Consider the following 21,735-nt stretch of genomic DNA (forward strand, 5'->3'; position numbering starts at 1 on the left):
ACACACACACACACACACACACACACACACACACACACACACACACACACACACACACACACACACACACACACACACACACACACACACACACACACACACACACACACACACACACACACACACACACACACACACACACACACACACACACACACACACACACACACACACACACACACACACCACACACACACACACACACACACACACACACACACACACACACACACACACACACACACACACACACACACACACACACACACACACACATTTCCTGCTCTCTTCCGTGAAATGAACCATGCAATTTATTATTTATTTTGCGTTTGTTAATTATGGGGAATGATTGTGTTCAGAGGTAGTTAACCTGTTTATGTTTGGGTCGGATTTTTATGTTGACAATGTGGTTTGGAGTTTAATTGTGTCACCTGTTGACGGTAAGCTTGGTGGGAGGGGCTATGGGTTAAAGAGGGACTGGGTTTGGCCCTGGAAGTGGTCACTCGGGGGAATGTTGCAGTGAAGGCAACAGCAGAACACGTTTACTCTCCATGAGTAATGGACGGCCTGATTTGCACTTTTATGTTGTTTGTTTAAGTTGTGCTGTTTCGCTATTTTTTTGTTGCTGTTGTAATTAAAGTTTTGGAGCTTAAAACAACCGACTGAGCCAGTATTTCGAACGGACAAATAGAACCCCGTCACACTAAGCAATGTGCTTCTATGGACAGGGGGTTGCAGCAAGATGTATTTTAACCCCCTGAAAGAAAAGCCTCAATGTTTGCTATATTTATAATACATTTTTTTCTTTCAACATTATCTTGCCGTGAGACAGCTACGATGTCCGGATTAACTGAAGAACTGAAGTAAAATATGCTTTCATCAAAGCCACCAGACTCCATTAGGGCTAAATATATCATAACTTTTGTACATTAGAAATATATCGACCTTACTTTAAGGTGGCTAAAATACGTCTTTTGCTGAAATGCCAATCAATAGCAGTACTTTGCTTAGTCTAAGTCGATTCACGACTGTTAGTTTCTCCAAAATGGGAGCGTTCCAACACTAAAACACTGACTATAAAGTACTTAATTCAACCCCACTTCAAAACATCCAAACCACCCTTTAGGAACAAACAGACAGTGATTATTATTGACTAAAAATAAACATTGATTCACTTCGTATCCCCCCTTGTGTTGTTGAGAACCCTCTTGACCATGTGGTCCTTGTTAAAGCTCTAACTTCTCAGAGTGTATTGATGCTGTTGCTGTTCTCCTGGCTCTTGCTTGGGCCACATGGAGTTCTGTAACAACGAGTTTCCTCCTATGTATCCTCCCACCAGGGCCCATTCAGCGTGATGCTGAACAGAGGCTGCAAGGGTCACATGGTGCCATACAAACCTCCGAAGTCAGAGACACTTGCTTTTTCACAAACTAACCTGTCCGTGGAGGCCAATATTCAGAAAACACACACAAACACACATAAATATACAGACATCATTTCAGAAACATGGTTTTAGAGACACTACCGTTGCCATGGTGTCATTCTAACAGGAGCTTTATGTGCTGTTGTCACATAGATAGGTAGAGATACAGTGAGGTCCATCACCTGCACGCTGGAAGCCTCCCTGCTCCACCACTGATGGAAGTCTTTCTGGAGCTTGACCTTCGCCCTCTCCAACAGCAGCTGCAGGTGCTCAATCTCCGTCCTCAGAGCTTTGAGACGCCCGATGGCGCTCTTGTAACTGACAGGGGATATTAGCAGCAGCAAATTCATCTTTTGTCCATGTTGTAACAGCATCTGCGGTGACTAATGAATCCAAGCAGTGTGTTGGGAGAAATGAAAGTGAACTCTTAATACACTTACGCCTTCTTTTCTTGCTCTATGTGTTTACACAGGTTTTCTTCCACGGGGTCGTACTCCTCCTCGACCTCTTGGTGATTCTGCATTACAGCTGGGGTAGGATTGGACAGGCACAAGACCGGGCAAATGTTTTAGAGATAAGACACTACTAAACTACAACCTTGGAACTAACAATAACATAACAATGCTACATTTATTGCAAAACCATTTTAAGGCATCATAGAATAACATTAAGAGATGCGTCTCTTTTATGAGATGACATTTAGTGAGAAACATGACATGCGCTATGTTTTTCCATCATTCTCAATGTTTTCAAAGTTTTTGCAGCTCAATTGAACCCAAAATCCCTTTTCTGTAGTCGAAACTGGCTTCTTATACAATATGTTGGGGGATCTTAGAAATATATCAGTGATTTTCTGAGTAAATCACCAATTTTTGTTCTAACCCAATTTGCATAACTACGGAAAAGGATTAGAAATGAGATTAAGTCACAATTCTAAATTATCAAAAAAAACAAAAAACATTTGGTCATATCTCCAAAGATCTTTCACATGTGGCCCTAATCCTTTTTCCTACATAACTGATATTTTTTAAAGTAACTTTTGATTTGATTTATATCTTGTAGTACTGCAAAGGACCCCTAGGGGTACTCCTACCCCCATTTCAGATACACAGCAGTAGATAAAATCTCAAATAAAGTACAGTAAAGATGCCCAGAAGCTAGTAGATGCTAGTACACGAGACTGCATTTCCTTCAAAAATACAATGTGTTATGTTTTGGCCCTGAATAATCGAAGCCAGGCTGCTGTGAAGTATTCTCTGATGCGGGACTGAAAATAACAAGAAAAGCCTTTGGAGCCGTAACCGGAGGGAGATGTTTGTGTCCTTTACAACCAGAATTCCTCTTCAAAGCACGTACTGTATGCCACTGATCAAAACAGTCGGAGAAGAGTAAATCAAAAAGTCTTAGAGTTGTGATGCCCAGTCTTTGGTCGCTAAGATCTCAGTCAGCCAGGACTACTGCTAAAGCTTTGAAGTGGGCACCGCTGCATATCAAATAAAGAGCCCACAATGTGTCACAATGTTTACCGGCAGCATACTCTATAAAGAGCTCAATATCTAAATCATAATAAGCAGAGTTTGTTCATTCTTTGAGTTTGGGCTTGAGGAGCAAAGTTAACCTGGATTCTCTGTTGTTCTCATTTCAAATGGCAACAGTGCGAAATGTGGACATTTTCCATATGATGCATGTAATTGCTTCAAGTGCAATGTTGAGCTGGTGGTATGGTAGATATAGTTTGATATGTCTCTGTTTTTCTATCGACACATGGTTACATTTTGCTGTGGGAATAACATTTGTCATTTTGATCTTACCATGAGCGGCCCGCTGTCTCCTCTGCACCTCCAACTGCTTTTTCAACTCATCTGAGAAAGAAAGAACAATACAAATGTAGCTTTTAAAAAAAAACATTTTCTCCAAATTGTATATCTAACAGACACAATACGCCTTCTATTAGCCTAACATTTGTGAAACATTTCAAACAAAGTTGAGAAAAAAGTGTTGAGGGCCCCTTTAATGTAGGAGTTTGTCATCACACGTGTGGATCTTAGTCCACGAGGGATGTGGACACACACACACACACACACACACACACACACACACACACACACACACACACACACACACACACACACACACACACACACACACACACACACACACACACACACACACACACACACACACACACACACACACACACACACACACACACACACACACACACACACACACACACACACACACACACACACACACACACACACACACACACACACACACACACACACACACACACACACACACACACACCACTTCAGGGGACATCACATTGACTTACATGCATTTCCTAGAGACTTATCCTAACCCTAACCTTAACCAACACATGCCTAACCCTAACCCTAACCAAGTCTTCACCCTAACATTAATGAGCTTTAAGCCTCCACACCTGTGCTGCTCTCCACTTTCCTCCTGAAGAAGATACATTGTATCGAAACGTCAAGGAGACTACTTCCACTCACCTACACTGAACGGTACTCTGTTTTAAAATGTTGACCAATGCTTTTAAATGCAAGCTTTTTTAACCTCTTTTAAATTTGTGCTAATTAAAGTTTTGAGCTTTTAACTGTTGTGTTGGGCGCTGCCCCATATGGAAGCTGTACTCTACACAACAGACACTTCCTCTCAACTGTTGGGACCTTGCACATTCCCCAAATCACCGCCTGGAAATCCAAAAAGGAGACTCCTACAACCATCCTACTTGGACCTGCAATAAGAACATTACAAAGACTTCCAACCACAACCACCCGGAACGTCTTCACCAGGCCCCACTACAAAACCTACCCAGGTAAGAGCCCACACGGTTTTTAATGTTCAATTCCAGAACCCAGTATGTGCAGTTGAGTGGACGTGGAGAGTATGCACAGCCAACACATACTGATATAAACCACTACACACATAGACCACACACTGACATTAACAACTACACACATAGAACACCATACCAGCCACTGGAACCAGCCACCAGAAAACTTTCCAAACATTACTTCACACTCATCCAGGCCACACATCATAAATACACCCCAGACCAAGCCATAGCCACACATACCTTCCCCCCAGGTATGCTCAGACAAGTCACCATACTCTCTGCATTCATTAAACCATCTACCCCAACTGAGTACCCAACCCTAAACCTAGCCAAGTCTTCACCCTAAAATTAATGATTCCCCTTATGGGGACCTCCAATTTGTCCCCATAAGGGAGGCGAGTCCCTACACGTGACTATGTAAACATATTTAGGTCCCCACAAGTATAGTAATGCTAGCACACACACACACACACACACACACACACACACACACACACACACACACACACACACACACACACACACACACACACACACACACACACACACACACACACACACACACACACACACACACACACACACACACACACACACACACACACACACACACACACACACACACACACACACACACACACACACACACACACACACACACACACACACACACACACACACACACACAACTGTGACACGCTGGGGGGAGGGGGTGCTAGTGGAGCCTCGCAGTGGCGAAACTGTGGCGCGCTTACACTGTAGGTGCGCCGCATTTGGGGGTGCAGGTGCTAGTGGAGCCTCGCAGATGGGGGTGCTGCAGCGCCCTCAGCACGCCCCCCCTTCCGGCGTCCATTTGCGATGTCTCGCTGTCTCGCAGACCCTGTCACTACCCGATCTGCAGCTCTGCCCAATCTGCAGCGCGCATGTGCGAGATGGTCCGCCATATTGGACAACTCCGGCAACACTTGACACAGTGGCTTTTAGCAAAGCTCAAAAAAGACCCTATTGTCAAAGACCATACTTGAGGTCATTAATATCTCCATTTAATCAGGTTAAAGCGTGGATACATTTACTATAAGATAACTTGAGGAGACATGTGATAGTGTGTCTGATAATGAGTTTAGTGAATGAGCAGTATGACGAGGCTAAACGATAAAAGAGACATGGAAGGGCAGTTCTGTGGTCAGTTTCCATGACAATCCCTCAGGTATTATACACGTGTAGACGGTGCCGTGCTGCAGTTCTTTCTGTAACATGATCCTGTCGCCAATCTTAAACCCGAGCTCCAAAAACGACAAATCCAGATGACTTATCGTTTTGCAAAAAGAGAAAAGAACAGGAGTGTGGTGAACTGGCTTTTCCTGCAACACCTCTCCAGGTGCCATAAACCTCTTGGCTCAGAGCTCCTGCTTTATCAAAGAAAAGATGAAGACACTGAGAGCATTTAAGACTAACATGTCCTGCCTGGGGTTTATCAAGCATGACAATGTTATTATTACAGACTTCAGGTTGAGTTTTACATCAGCTCTCAGCTTTCCACTGATCCAACATGTTTTGCCCATGCAACACACAGACCAGCTCATCTTTCAAAAGTCTTTACAAACACCTTTTTTTAAATGCAGGCTGATATTTGGGGTTTCTGCTGACAGCGGAGATGTGAATGGATGATGTGCAACATTACAAATGACACACAGGGACATGATGATGGTATCTTTCCTAATGCCTGTGGAGAACCAGCCAGGCTATGGGAACCTCTCACAGAATCGGCAGTTAGTGTACGTAACTGAGAATGTAAATGAGCTGAGACGCCCAGTGGCTTTACATTGTGGTCAGGTAGCCAGCCCACGTCTTTATACAGACACAACATTCTCAAACATGACCCAAAACTGAAGAATCGTTCAAAACAAGATAACAGGATTAAGACATATTCCTGTTGGGAAGCACATAACGGCAACATATTCATAAATACCACATACGAGGAATTTGCTTTGATATATAAAGTACATAAAACATTAGTAAAATGCTAGTATTTAAAGTGGAGAGCTGTGCAGATTTTACAAGTAGCGTTGAACAGCAATGTGCAAAATTGGGGATACATTTACGATACTATAAAGTTAATTTGGGACCGATAGTGAGTTAAGTGAACGACCATACATCACAATCCCTCAGGTGAAGAGCACATGGGAGCTGAGGGCACAAGGGCCCAACACTAACCGTACAGCGTACATGAGTCGTGCCACTGAAGCCAAGCAGTAACACATGAGGACTAGATGTATTTATCACGGGTCTTAATACAATTTGACATGCTTTATGCCTGGCTGATGTATTCCTGATTCTGGATTACAATGCAGATGTGCAGCACAATATTCTACTCAAGTCATTTTCACCCAGAAAAACACTTTACACATTTATTGAAACAGACAGGTGATTAAGAGAGAGAAGGACGATTGGAGAAAAAGTTAGAAAAAGTCCAGCGCATTGTCATACCTGAAAAAAAGTTTTTAGTTGTTGACGTTAAGGCCCAGATGTCTATTGCATTCATAATTGTGTATGATACTAAATGTATCTTTGGTATTTCCTTTTTGTTGTATTCTATGTGCTTTTTAGGTTTTTCTGAAATGAAGCTTATTATGCAACTTGGACTGCCTTGCTCCTTGGGGCATGTAGGACCCATGAATAGGGTCCATTTCATGTATGCAGTGGAGGACAGGGGTGCATGTTATGTTGGTTACTTAAAATATATTTACACTGGTGAAGTGTTTGGCTTTTAGTATTGAGTGAGGCTCTGATTTCTTATAAATGTTTCCATGTATTGATTGATAGTGATTTCCGAGTTTTGATACTGGTTCATTTACGTAACATGCAATATTCGGGATTGTATTTCTGAAAGGCAGTTTGTCACTTCATACATGAATTTCATAGACATCGGCATTTATTACATTTTTTTGGAGAAAACGAACAATTTATTTCCTTCTAGATCCATATATGAAATTGCAGATTGTCAAGAAAGATTCCACGAGAGATTAATTTGCGTATGTGTCAAGTAAGAGTGGTGTGCGGTGTGCTTCCTACAATACTATATTACATGTGAGTGTTGCTCTCCTCCCTGCTGCAGGACATGACTGTGGGCTCTCAGCGTCCTCCAGACCATGCAGGGTTTCCTCCCACATCGCCAGGAGACATGCTGCCGTCTTTAAGGACCGGTGTCAAGCTACAAGCCTCAATACATATTTGGTGATTTTCGTGGCTGGAGGTTAAACCTGATATGCTGCACATTACCACGGCGATCCCAAGATCCAAGGATCCTAAGTTCTCTCCAGCTTCTCAATATCTGGGTGGGTGTTGAATTCAGTGTGCACGAAGAATGAATGCACTAAATAATATGAACATCTTGAAAATATTGAGGTGCTCAAATATAATTTAGATAATTGGTAGATAACTACCATCACAAGTGTTCACAAAAGGAAACAAGCAAGGTTGTATTAACTTGATCTCTACAAACAGATTTGGCATGAGTGCAGAATCTGTTTGCATTTGGACGGAACGCAGTGGTCGAAGAGTAACCTTGGAACCCATCAGCCAAGCTCTGATAACGATTCCGCTTAAAATCAGCTTGTAAACTGACCAACAAATATGGTTGTAGATGTTCAGTGTACAAATCCAGTATTGCCTCTCACGATGCTGATACGTCTGATACCAATGAGCACTCGAATAAAAGCGTCTAGGCCCTGATATGTGCTGGCAACACAGAACCTTACAAAAGGTTGACTGTTATTTGGAGAATGGGTAATACTAAAGCAAAAAGCACACAGAAAAGGCTCTTTAAAGGGGGGGGGCTGTTATGCTGATATTCAGGTTCATATTTGTATTTAGTGTCTCTACTGGGACATGTCTCCATGCTTTAATGTTCAAAAAGCTCTTTATTTTTCTCATACTGCCTGTGCTGCAGCACCTCTTTTCACCCTCTGTCTGAAACCAGAGCCCAGTCTGCTCTGATCGGTTAGCTGGCCGGCTCTTTTTTGATTGGAACTGATTGGTTGATTGGCACTTAGAGATGCCCCGGGCCTTAGCCTAACACGAACAATGTATTGGAGCACAAGCCAATAGAAGTGCGAGTGTTATATAGCTATGTCCTTATGTGACCGAAGTAGACTACGGAGTCTAATGGAGGCGTTTCAGGCAGGTAGTGTGGGAGAGAAAGTCCCTCCAGAGGGGACTTGTTTTTAGCATTTGCAGAACATTTGCATATACCACAAACCTATATAACTGACTAAAGGATAGGGAACAAACCCCAAAACACAATAGGGCCTCTTTAACGAGCAGCCGCTAACATTAGCACTGCAAGAACTTATGTCGATTCTAGAGGCCGCTGGCTACAAAGACCACATACAAATCAAATAATATTTTTCCAGCAATATTCCTTCTCAAATGCTTCGCAACCACCTTCTTGGCGATGATAAAGGCTTTAGGCTCCAATACACCTTCCTTGAATCTGAAAGTCTTCCTCTCTGTGGGTCACTTCAGCGAAGCTGAGCAGAAGATGAAGGTGGGATACCAAATCAGTTCCCAGATGCTTAATCTTGGACTTTACTGCACAGATCCCCCCACATCTGGCAGAGAAATCGAGGAATGCTGCTCATTTCCAGCTGACCTACACCTTTGATGAGGTAGAAGAAGTGCATCGCTGATCCTTCTGAATAAATATATACCCTTGCACTTTCTGGACCTAAGGGCTTGGAACGTATATATGCTCCTCCAGTGGGATTGGATTCCAGAGCCACGCGCCACGGCCAAGAACAATACTGTAGAGTGGGCTGCTGTTTAGACACTGGTGTCTCCTCTCTCTTTTCTCCCCAGCTACTGACCCTCCTGCTGGGTTCATCCATCAGAAAACGCGCCACAAAGCTTTTGTCTATATTATGCTAAATGTTTCCATGTTCTACATTAACTACGAGACACAGGTAGAGTACAGTTTCCAAGGAGGGCTTCCAAGATGGCAAGGAAACGCACTGAGCTAAACATTATGGTGCTAGTTTCCATCCAGAAGCGGCAACCACCTTCCACTAAAAACACTGTCCCTCATCTGGGAAGAATGCAGCTCCATGCACCTCACAGTGTAATAACATCTGACAGCATCAAGATGCTTTCTGGGTATCTTTCCAAATTTGAGAAAGTTGGAAAATTGTTAAATCTTACTACATTCATTTCGTTTCTCCTCATTGCTCCCTTTCATTGATGATGTCTGCAGAAGACATTTGAGGAGTAAATATCCAACATGATGTCATAGATGATTTCTGCGTGCTGTCTGACATTGGGCTGAGTCAGCACATGGGCTGATTGCTGAAAACAATTTAAATTCCAAATGGTGATAAGTGCACGCTGGCATGTGTGAGGGTAACAGCCCGAGTGCTACCAAACCACCGAGCGTGATCTGAGGCAGCGGCGATGCCAGGCGCTGGTGTGAGGCAAACCTATCTATTTCAATGGCATGTGAAATGAGCCACAAGCACACGCAGTCCAGGGAAACTCATAAATGTAGCTTGCAATAGTAAATGCGATCCAGATTGAGGCCTAATAACACATTTCCCACCAAAGTGCAGTGAAATCATTTGAATGTGTTTCCACATAACTGTTCTTTAAGTAGCATTCTGTCACCCATTATGACTTCAAATCTATGTGGACTCATGTCCAAGTATGATTGTGCTTTGATGACATTTTCTATTACATTTCAATCTTGAAGAAATAAAGTAATTGTTGAAGTAGTTCTTGGGCTATTTAAAAAGTATGTTTTGGAACGGTTCCCTCTAGTTGCAGTAGGTGTGGACACACGTTCTACTGTGTTTGCCTGCAAAGCAGTCATTAAAGTAGAATGCTTGAGAAGTATTTGAGTAGCCCAATGAGACGAGAGAAGTTGACGACTGGTGATGTCATGCACTGGGAATAAATGAGCAACATGTAACACAGTATAGAATGTGGAGTTTGCTCACAGAATAATGTTCACACAGGTGATTAAACAAATATACATCACTTTTTTTACCTTTTTACTTTGTTCTACATTTAGATATAGATACATATTTATGTAAATACAACATATTTACCCAAGTCATAAAATTGAACATGAGGTAAATGTCTTTATAGTAACAGTACTTCTTTTGTGAAATATTCTATTGATCTTTCCATCCCTGCAGTTGGTCTATTCCTGGTGGGAAAGTATTAACACACGGGAGTACACACACGAGCTTTGATCTCTGACGGAACCAGGCTGACCCTGACTGACCCTGACAGTGCCAGGCATTTGAGCTTAAATACCAGAGTTATTTTAAATGATATTCTTTTTAAAAGAGTCTTATACTAAATGTTGGGATTTACAATGATACAGTATTTAAAGTGACGACATATTGGAATTAGGGGATTATTGGCTTATAACCGGTTGAAGATCATGTCACAAATGTCTGTCACGCACTGAAAAGACTTCTAAAAAAATAGAGAATGTGACTTAAGTTTCTAATATGTTTGTATACACCCCCTGCTGCCATGGTTTAAACTTCGGTGGGGTATGTATAATATACAATAACAGAGACATTTGGAGGTAAACCCCATTATCACTCTGCATTGAGTCAAGTGTGGGTTATATGCTAGTTAAAAAACACAGGTTGGAAGGCTAGCTGGATTAAAAATCAGAACGCCGCTCAGTCCTGGAAAAGTTCAGGAATGTGCTGAGCGACATTTCTCCAGGGAAACAGAACCCCGACAGTGATCTGTTCATTAAGCCTTTCCAGGCAGGTAGGCGGCTCTCTTCTTAGGCCCCAGAGAGCGTTAACAGAGGTGTTCAGCGTTCTTAAGTGCTTTCCTTATAGCGTCGTTTGCCGTTAGGTTAAAGACAATGTCGTTTTCACAGCTCCTAAAAGTAATCTAGAGGGAGATTTCTGTTGCAACAACTTACTTATTCTGTTTCTCGCCTCATTCAGTTCCTCTCCAATTCGTCTGGCCTCAGCTGACCTGCTCAAAGGAATGCAAACGTTAATAAGGCTACAGAGATTTGATGAATTGAATGTTGTATAAAACAATAAACATGCCAAATGCAACAAGATATTTTTTATTTTGCAGGCAATAAAGGCTTGAAATGTACTATCAGTTAAGTATTGCATAACACGTGCATTTCAAAATATATCTGCATGATTGCTCTAAACACAATAACAGCTGCTAAGGTCTTAACGTTTTCTGATGCTTAGACAAAATCAACACGTTTTTAAACCTGGCAGACTGCAAGTGCTTACAGTCTTACTGATGGCCTTACTGAGTGAAATGCCTTAAAGAAACGCTTTCATTTGAATAGGTTCACTCCGGCATGTGGATGGGGAAACGACCATTTAAAATGACCACATTAAAGGTAGTTTGTCTGAGGTATAACAGTAAGGGTGATGAACACATAAGGACATATTGTAGTTGCATGTATTTAGTCACCTGTTTCCCCTGTGATGTATGAGAAAATAGCATTGAGCAAGCTACAAATAAATACCACACATGACACGGCTCACACAACAGAACTGTACGTGTATCCAAACTGTAACAACTTGTCCTTTTGGTCACTCGCCTCTGTTTGAGCAGCTTCTTGTTGTCTTCAATGGTCAGATGGTCCTCGTGGTCTCTTACGAAGATCTCAAAGGCCTCTTGCTTTCCCATAGATAGCTGTGGACCTGAGAAAAAGAGATCCAGCACTGAGACAAGATGTTCCAATCATCAGAAGCCGTTCATAATTCATGGTATTCATTTTAGAGCTTCCCATCGTCAAAGCGCTTTACATTACATATATTAGACATGTCATATTTTGGGTGAAGTGTCCAAAAACACAACGGCACGCTGACTGCAGTGAAGGTCAAGGTGGAATTACATTACATGTTACTCGTTAGATGCTTTTATCCAAAGCGACTTACATACTCAACACTGTGGGCAATCCCCACAGGAGCAAGTGTCGTGCCCAGGGACACAACGCCATGCTGACTGCAGTGGGGTTTGAACCTGCGCTCCCCTGATCCCAACACCAACGTACTAGTCCACTACACCACAGCCTCCCTGTGAGAATCTGTGGGCACGAACGCACTTCGCCACAGCCGCCCCAAACATATTCATATCACCAGGTCCAAGTTGAACACATGTGCTAAACCTACCACACAACATGCTATCAAAACAAGACCAATACGTCTTCCAACTGAGGCAAGTTCTGTGGGTTCCTGCTGTGAGACTTGAGCTGTAAGCGTTCCCACATCCACAGCCAGAGCCCCTCTGATATAGTTGACCTCCCAACTATTACTAATTACAAAACAGAAAACTATTAGCCTGCCATTCACAGTTTAAAGAGAACATAAACACAAATATAAACAGCCATTCTAAGCATGTCAGCATTACATGGAGGATGCCCCGCGGCCCAACGTAACGTTGGCATCTTGCCACATGTAAGGGATATGCATCATTTTGCACATAGCATCCTGCGGATTTGTTTCTTTAATAGGCTTGTTATAATATTTAATGAGCACATAAAGCATAATCTGCTTTCAGCAAACAAATAAAGCAAAGGCACACAAGTTCACACAAAGGGTCTACATGTGAACATCAAATGAGTTGAAAGAGAATATGTTTTGCAGATGACCAACGATTGACATGATGTGAAAAAGGGAAAGGATGGTGTGTTCAACAATATCATATCTTTAAATGCAACGACATTTGATGAAAAGCAGTGTAGACCTTTTTTACAGCATATACTCTGACATGGCATAGCAGCAAAAGCACAGAGTAACTATACTGGCATGAGGAGAGCAGAGACCTTCAAACATGCAAATGGTGCTTCTGTCACATCCTGGCCCTGGCTGATCGCCTCACTCCCTCACCTGGTGTGTTCCCCTCCCTGTTAGTCACCTGCCTGGGCTCAGCCTCAGCCGTCCCTAACCTCCCCTCCTCCCCTGTGTATGTAGTCTGTGCTGTTGCCTTGGTCAGTGCCAGCTCGTCTGGTCTGTTCTACATAAAGTGCTCTGAGAGACTCCCTGTGTACGCTACAGTTCTAGCAGTTTGCTGTTTTTCCACCAACTTAGTTGGTTGTTTTTCGTTGCTTCAAGTCTGTTCATTTTGGTTCTTAACCTGTATTATTTGTGCCTTTTTGATTAAAGACTGAAACCTTTTTGCCTGGTTGTGCTTTTGAGTCCAATTGTCTTGCCGGTGCCAGTACCTGTGACTGATACCTTCTCGCACATGTTTGGATAGTCCCATTTGGGAAGTTGGTTGCGTGATTAGAGAGTCTTTCTGTCTACGTTGATGGGCTTTACAACACAGGCCCTTCAAAGAAGATGTGTTGATCAGACATGAATGTTGTGTGTGGGAGACAACACTCCCTCTGGACTGAGGGAATGTAGGGATTGTAGCCCATTTACATGCACACAAACCTGTAGAACATACCCAAAAAAAGGTAAGCCCCAAAGAGAATAACAGGGCCCCTTTAACATTATGTTATATATATTATTTAGCACACATGCCCTATTAAGCAAGGTCAACAAAAGAAAAAGACAATTTGTTTATCCGCCCTGTGATTTGGACCGGGTCCAACATTCAATGACTTGTTCCTCTGCCCATGCTACAAGCTTCCACCAAGTGTCCTTACATTCTAGCACGTATTTGCTTTGTTGTGGAACAAGAGGACATATCAGTTGTATAAAGTCAGTGTTTCCCATTAACCAAAGGTTCACAGATGTCCATCTCGCACCCTTGTTCAAATGTGTGAATCGTTATTGACAAAGCTGTTCTATCAGAAGGCATACACAAGACAGTAACACATGAGAGATTTATTGTAGGACAGTCAGGAATTGTGTGTCTTTATTTTTGGAAAGTCTTGATTGAAACCAGCAGGCATTTCACAAAAGTATGTTGAAATAAGCAGCCTCAACAAATCAGTTTCAAGGGTTTCTTGAGAGATATGCACTCCATTCGACTCTTCAAGCCACATTCCAGGAATATCTGTGAATGATATGACATCATATCATGTTGTACTAACATCGTTTGTGGGGTAACGAGATCATACGGACCTGAGGCCAAGTTTCCTAATTCTTCTTTTCCGTGCTTCAAGCGCTGACAAACCACATTGGTTTTTAAAGGGAGGAATGTGTTGTGACTATCAATGCCGTTTCAACACATTTTAGAAATAAAATACCGGCAAAATAAAGTTATACAGTACTGTTGCATGAATTTATAAAAAGACAAAAATTGGACACCAACTTCTATGTTTGTAGAAAAATGTACATTTCTGGTTCCTATTGTGGGGAACAGAAGTCTGACTTACAGAGGTGTCTATTGTCTGAGGCTTCTGCTTAGATCACAGACAAAGTGTGGAGGGCCTGGTAGAGCGATCAGTGTCTCATTACATGCTAGCAGGACTTGCAGTAAGATGTAAATCTTCCTTTAAGTCTCAGGTCTCCTTCGTCTTTTTTTGAGCGCTTAATGCAAGTCATCAGCAGCCTGCATTACAACAGGAACACCTTGTCCATCCATTAGAGAACTGTCAGCACTATGAAAACCATCTCAGGAGCGTAAGAAGAAGACACTGGGCTTTTGCACCGGTGGAAGAAGTCACTAGGAAAACTAACGATTTTGTCATTTATGGCGAACAGACTGTAGTAGAAGTCGTTTCTGTTTCATGAAAAACACAAAAGACAACGGGAAAAAAAGAAAAAAATCTCTCTAATGTTCATGTTTTATTTTATTCGGGCAAAGTTTAGAGCCCAGTACAAAAGGATGTGTTATGGGAAGACGAGCTGATTATATGCCATTCAATCGGCATGAATGGTTTCCATGGAAAGGTCATCATCATTACATTTAGTTAATCTTCAGGGGACAGTAATTACCCTTACCGTAACAGATGAGGCTGTTGGCTACGGCGCCAGAGCCCCTCAGATTAAACGGAAATTAAAACATATATAAACATTCAGTGACCCATCGAGCATGAGGATAAGTGAGGTGCATTTGTTTTGAATTAGGCCAGGATAACGGACAATGATCTAATGCGCATATAGTTTGGTTATGAGTCTCCAACTGGGTCATGGAAAATAGGCCCTCCAGATGTGAAGCTATGATATAGTATATATCTATATATACATGCTCGGCAATGTATAAAACAACTGGGGATTGTGTGTTTCAAATAAGTTCCACATTCAGTTTTTTCTTTAGAGGAACTCAATATGTAATCATTGTAGTATTAACCGGAAGTTAAAGGAGCACTATTATGTTCATTTTCAGGTTCAAATTAGTATTATAAATGTGTATATATATTCTACTGTGAATTGTTAATATGCTTCAAAAAGCTCTTTATTTGTCCTATACTGCCTGTGCTGCAGCACCCTCTGTCTGAAACCAGAGCCCAGCCTGCTCTGATTGGTTAGCAGGCCGGCTTTGTTGTGATTGGTCAACCACTTAGAGATGTCACGGCTTAGAACATCACGTTCTCAAATACTCCCTCTGGCATACACTTTGGATTGTAGTCTTTGCTGACCATTTACATGCACACAAACCCATATAACACACTACAGGAAGAGGGAAAACCCTAAGAAGCATAAAAGGGCCTCCTTAAAGAAATCAGCAGTACTACTCTTTGGGAAAGTCAGAAATGACTTAATTGCCAGAGGTGTGCTCTCTGATCCTCCTGGAGCTGCTCAACGTGTTCTGGAAGTGTTTTCTTCCCAAAATGCAGACCGTTTCTGGTCAACATCAAGCGTTGTCCTGTGTTCTGTTCACAGCGTTCGTTGCAAACAGAGCAGGAAAAGACAGACATTTCTCATGAAGTGTGAGGAAAGTACACAGGCATTCCAGAGTGGACGTGTAAGTGGTAGCAAGGGACTGCAGGATGTGGGAATTTGTGAAAGGGTAGCACTTTTTTGCGCAAAAAAGTGGACAATTAATGTAGCGCCAATATTGTTGGCTAAGGTACCTATTTAGTCATTGTCTAGTGTGCGTGCAAGAAGGATGTAATGACTTCATGACTCCAATGCGATGTTGAAATTAGAAAAGCTATCACTGAAATCCAGTCTGTTCATGATCACAGTGTATCGCTCTGATGCCCCACGCAGCCCTGACACTAACTCTTTAATGATCATGCTGAAGTGTTTGCTTTACATTTTTAGTAGGTGGGAAAAGAAAAAACAAACACAGTTAAACAATTAGAGCAAGCATAGCAAATGTAAGCACCCTTGAATGATTCACTCACTTTGCGGGTCAATGAGTCAGGGTGTGTTAGAGTGCAATGCTGGCACTCTTTCAAGCGTTCAAATAAAGAGAAGTGTATTTAGTCTAAAAAAGACACCACAGAAAAAATATCAATTGCATTCCCAGCCTTATAGGCTAATGGGAAACTTTAAAATGACTGCAGACAAGTTACAAGTACAGAAACATGCAGTAACTGGTTCAACTAAAGAATGGCATTGAAAATGTTCAGTTTATAGATAACTTTAGACCCTGAACATTTATTACAGACAAGCTTCCCTCTAATTCACTGCCCACACATGGATATAATATAGATACAGATGTTCATTGCAACTTGCCTTGCAAAGCCAATGGTTTCCCTGCTTTACAGTTTAAGATATTATTTCCATTTACCAAATATATAATCCTAACTCTCCATATAGCAAAGGACCTTTAACATGGTCAAAGGAAAAATATTTTTATAATCTGGGAACGGAAATATTTCACCTTCTTTTAAAAATAAAAATGGTTTGAAAAAAGATATAGATATTCTATACTTTCTGTTTGTGGGATGTGACACAGTACATCAGCATTGGAGCAAGTGTCATTTATCACACATACAATCTGAGTTGGGCTTAACATGTGATCAATGCAAACTAGCACCTGCGACATGAATCCGTCATGCGATTCCAAGTAACACCTTAACTAATGGCTAAGTGATACTTTCTCTCTCAAAGAAACATGACAGCCATTGATTTGATATTCATAGAGTGGACATTAAAACAAAGTCTTGTGATTTATAACATGACTCTTTAGCCATTTGTGAAATAAAGTGTTATAATGCTTGAAGGCAACCCAACCCATTTTGTGTGGATCCTGACATGGAGTTAGCAGATATATCCGCTGTATCATGATCATGGAGGCTGTAACACGTAATAACCCATCCCTCAATATTGGAGGCAACAGATATGAAAATGTCCTTTGAGGCAGATACTGCTGACTTTTTAGGGTTTTCCTTGCCAAAAGTCACTTTGTGCAACATTTATTCAAGAGCCAGGACGATTCTTCACGATGACTTGTGTTTGTGTGTCTGACAGAAATGACTTGTGTCCTCTTTCATTTGATTATGAAACAGCTGGATTATTTACATGTAATATTTTCAATGTTTGGATTTATTGCAACTCAAATCACTGTAGGTCATGTAGATATTTATATTTATGTTTCTGTTCATAGGGGCCTCCAGATGCTCATTGGAAAACATGTGAACACCAGTGCACTAAACATAAGAAACGCTTTTCCCTCAACACTGAGAGGTTGTTCTCTATCACAGTTTGGTCTTATACCCATGTAAAGTTTGAGAAATGTATATATAACCCAAGGTAATTGTGACATGGGACAGGTGCAAAAAAGTCTGCGTCATGAGGATGTGGGTGGGGGGTTCCAAATAAACCAGACTTTGTAACGAAACTTCCATACTTAAAGGGGACCTATCATGCAAAATGCACTTTGTGATGTCTTTTATACATAAATATGTGTCCCCGGTGCGTCGGGGAACTCACGCAGCGTCAGAAAATAAAACCCTTTCTCTTTTCCTCCGTGTCCAAATCTTGTAAAAACGGGGGTACAACGAGCTGATACAGATTTGCTGCCGATCTGACGTCAAATCGGGGGCGGACCCACAGAAAGTTGCTATCAGAAACAATGCCTGACGTGTTTTGGACGTAATCTCGTCTTTGTTTATATTAGCAAGCCTCGCTAACACTCAGAGCTAACCTGTACTGGAGACCACATGTGTTTAAAAAGCGGGAAATAAAAAAAAGGAACTCACCTTGTGATAAACCTGCAAGAGAAAAAGCATTTGAGCTCCATACTGTTTCAGAAATAATTCTTGATTTGGTTTAAACAGGATGGAGTTTTATCACAGCAGAATTTAACTTTATCTCCGGTAGAATTCTGATCAGGCATTATATCCGCCTCCTCTTTTTTTCAAGCTAAGGACCCAAAATCCGCATTTCTCTAACAGCGCTGCAAAAGAGGGGTATGAGGCATGGCTACAATGAGTGGTCTGTTTGGTATTTTAAGCAAAAAACTTCACAGACATGTTTTATATAGGTATGGCCCTACAATATATTTTTCAATATAGCATAATAGGTCCACTTTAAGTAACAACACTTTTTTGTTGTTAAAAAAAACTTTGTTGCTGAAACAGGCTTTGCACAGGGGCAATCATTGCTAATTTTGCTGGACATTCGCAGAAAAATGCCTAAAAAAAACACAAAATAACCTTTCGTAAGATATCATACTAACCGGACGGGTGATATATTGTTCAAGATCATATAATAACAAATAAAGACGGCATTACAATTCGTCTTTCCAATTCGTCTTTCCAATTGGCTAATTGTGTGGTGTGTGATTGTAAGGCCGCAGATGCCACACAGTCACAGGTCAACCGAATGGAAGTGGAACTAATGGAGGCAACGCTGGGGCAAGTGAAAACAAATCCTCTGGTGAGATGACCCAAATGATCATGCTCCGTATTAGATAACATATCATTCGGAGAGACATATACATATGGCACATCGTTTATCAGTGGTTGTATGAACCGCTGCTTCATAGCCATCCATCACAGAGCTCCTCATTGTCCCTTCGATGAATAACCGAATCGCTTACGAAGTCTGACTGGACAGAGTTCAAACCTGTTTGTTTTAAATAGGCTCTTCTTTCAGAGTCCCTGTTTGCAATTAGCTCCGTGCTGGCCTTACAACCGCACCGGGCACCATTACACAAAAATGTCAAAAAGGATGACGGAGCTGTGGTTAGCGCAGACAGGAGCGCAGCCTCGCTGTGATGAGTTTCTGGCTCCTGCCGCTGTGCCCGATGGCTATGACTGAGCTCGTTATAAGGTCTCAGGTTTATCATCACACGTAAGGCTCCACTTAGCCAAAATTAAACAGGAAAGGCCTACATGCTGCCGCTGGCTAGGGAAGATATCTCAAAGCTTGATTAGCTTGACTTTTAGCAACCTCCTCATTCTTATTACATTTAAACCAAGCTCATGTCTGAAGAAATTACACATAGATGGCAATCCAAGAGAAGTTGCAGTCTGAAGGCTCTGCTACAAACTGACTCTAAGATGCGGCTTTCACACCAGCGCTTTTCCCTTTCTAGCTCCGAGCTAGAGCTTTTCTGGTTCAGCTCCGGTTTCCCTTTTCTGCTCCCGCTCTGTTCACACCGCCCAGAGCCCGACTGGTGCTGCCGCTGCTGCGTCATGACGTCACCGTTTACATCGCTGATTTGCTCCCCAACGGCGTTACGGCGCTCACAACAACAACTGCGTCGGGTCGATGATCGTGTTGCTTTTAATCACACAAAGCCAGAATAAATTAAATAACGACTTCTCCAACCTTATGCTTTTCTCCAGAGTGCCGTGGTTCATTGTTTATTAATGTGTTTCTGCAGCATTTACCGACCGCTGCAGTATTGGCTGCTCTTCCACAGGAGTTTATTCTCCCGTTAGCTCCTGGTTAGCTCACACTGCAGCGGCCGCTCTAAAGTATTCACTGTCCGACTCACACAAGCAGCTGATGCATATCCCCAGTTCCCCTTAAGTGAATGTGTGTCAGTCTGAATTGACGCTGTTTGGCATCACAACGCTGTTATGAAAGTTTCTCTGGTATAAAATGGGTGATGTTAGCATAGCAACCGAAGCTAAACTGACTACTTGCTATTGCTATCCTATTGTGGCATAAACCGTTTTCTACAGGCACATTTTACCGGCGTATTTTTATTATGATTCTACTTGTGATAGTCGGACACGACAACCTGTGCAGCCCATGTATTGATTCCATCCGATAGCTGCAACAAAACAACACGTCTGCCTCTCTCCACAATGATCGATAACAGTGAACGGATGGTCAAAGTAAGGCACAAATAAACAGAATCACACGAAGCCTGGTTAGTGTTGCCTGACTTTATAAAGTGTGTTTATAGGCACTACTGCTTGTAGGCAGGCATAACAGTCGAACCATGTTCGGGGAGGTGGGTTTAGTTTCCTGCACGCCTCGACGTGAGAGAGACGTAAGCGACGTCGCCTCTTAGCTCCGAAGCTCTTGCCTCTAGACCAGGGGTGGGGAACCGCCGGCCCCCGGGCCCATTTGGTATGGCCCTCGAGGTAATTTATAAAACACACGCAAAAAAGAAAAAAATTAAAGAAATGTAGACCGCAAAATAATTAAACAAGCGAGTGCCTGTTTTTCCTGGCAACGGTCATGGTCGCAACACGAGCCTAACGTGTCAATCACGTGGTATATGTCTCGTCTGACTGGGGTGCAGTTCTGACCATGGTTCTGACGGAGAGCACCAGGACGCCGCTCCGGGACTTCAAAAATTGCAGTACCCATAAATCCGTACACATGCTGCAGTTTTTGCGTGGCTGTGTCTTAGTTGCCCAGTCGCGATCTGTTCATCTGTCATACTGATCATACAGTCAATAACTTTGTTGTTATTAGCATCTGGTTAGCTAGCTATGCTAACGAATATAAGAAGCTTGTTCTCCAACCAGTGAGGTAAAGGCACATCTTTATATGAACATTATAGTTATCAAAAAACAAGAGAATAAAGTAAACAGGTATAAAATACTATATGACAGTAAACAAAAGTTGTTATTAATAAACAAGAATACATTTTGAAAGGAGAGTGATTTGTAAAATATCCATAAAGAAAAAGTAAATCTGCTTACAGTTCTGTTTCATATGGGTGTTGAAAGATGTATCCATAGATCTCTTCATTTTGCTCTCAAAGTGCACCAGATTGATGCTTTTAACTTCAACATTTAAGAAAAAAAATCTTCCCGGGGGAGCATGCCCCCCGCACCCCCCTAGAGGAGGTTAGGTCCCCCCCCCACTTAAATCATGTGCACATGGATAGGAAACTAAATACATTTGCACACATCTTGTGTCTATATATTATATATTATAGTTTGGTGGTCATACCACACCGTGCGCGTGCATGCATGCGCGAGTCATGGCAAGATATATTAAGAGGTTGCTTTTTCTTTGCACAGCATGAAAGAAAGGCCAAATGAATGGGCTGTGATTTTTAAGCAGAGGTCAATAATTTGTACTGCCCTCGGAGGATGTTGAAAAAATTGAAATGGCCCTTGAGAGGAAAAAGGTTCCCCACCCCTGCTCTAGACCGACAATTTTTTGGAGCTGGAAGTGAACCGGATTCC

At 42.1% G+C, this 21,735-nt stretch overlaps 1 protein-coding gene across 4 annotated transcripts in view; it reads right to left on the minus strand.

The window, feature by feature from the left end:
* The window catches only part of LOC117467345 (kinesin-like protein KIF6), a 58,100-nt gene that overhangs the window by 9,838 nt on the left and 26,527 nt on the right, over window positions 1-21,735 (minus strand). For all 4 annotated transcript variants that reach the window (XM_034110909.2, XM_071201649.1, XM_034110908.2 and 1 more), the window contains exons 8-12: window positions 11,884-11,986; window positions 11,233-11,288; window positions 3,235-3,285; window positions 1,864-1,951; window positions 1,606-1,741 (exon numbers count right to left, since the gene is read on the minus strand). In XM_034110909.2, coding sequence (XP_033966800.2) covers window positions 1,606-1,741; window positions 1,864-1,951; window positions 3,235-3,285; window positions 11,233-11,288; window positions 11,884-11,986 — 434 coding nt within the window. The remainder of the gene's footprint in view (window positions 1-1,605; window positions 1,742-1,863; window positions 1,952-3,234; window positions 3,286-11,232; window positions 11,289-11,883; window positions 11,987-21,735) is intronic.

Source organism: Pseudochaenichthys georgianus, chromosome 22 (genome assembly GCF_902827115.2).
Source record: "Pseudochaenichthys georgianus chromosome 22, fPseGeo1.2, whole genome shotgun sequence".
Taxonomy (NCBI): Eukaryota; Metazoa; Chordata; class Actinopteri; order Perciformes; family Channichthyidae; genus Pseudochaenichthys; species Pseudochaenichthys georgianus.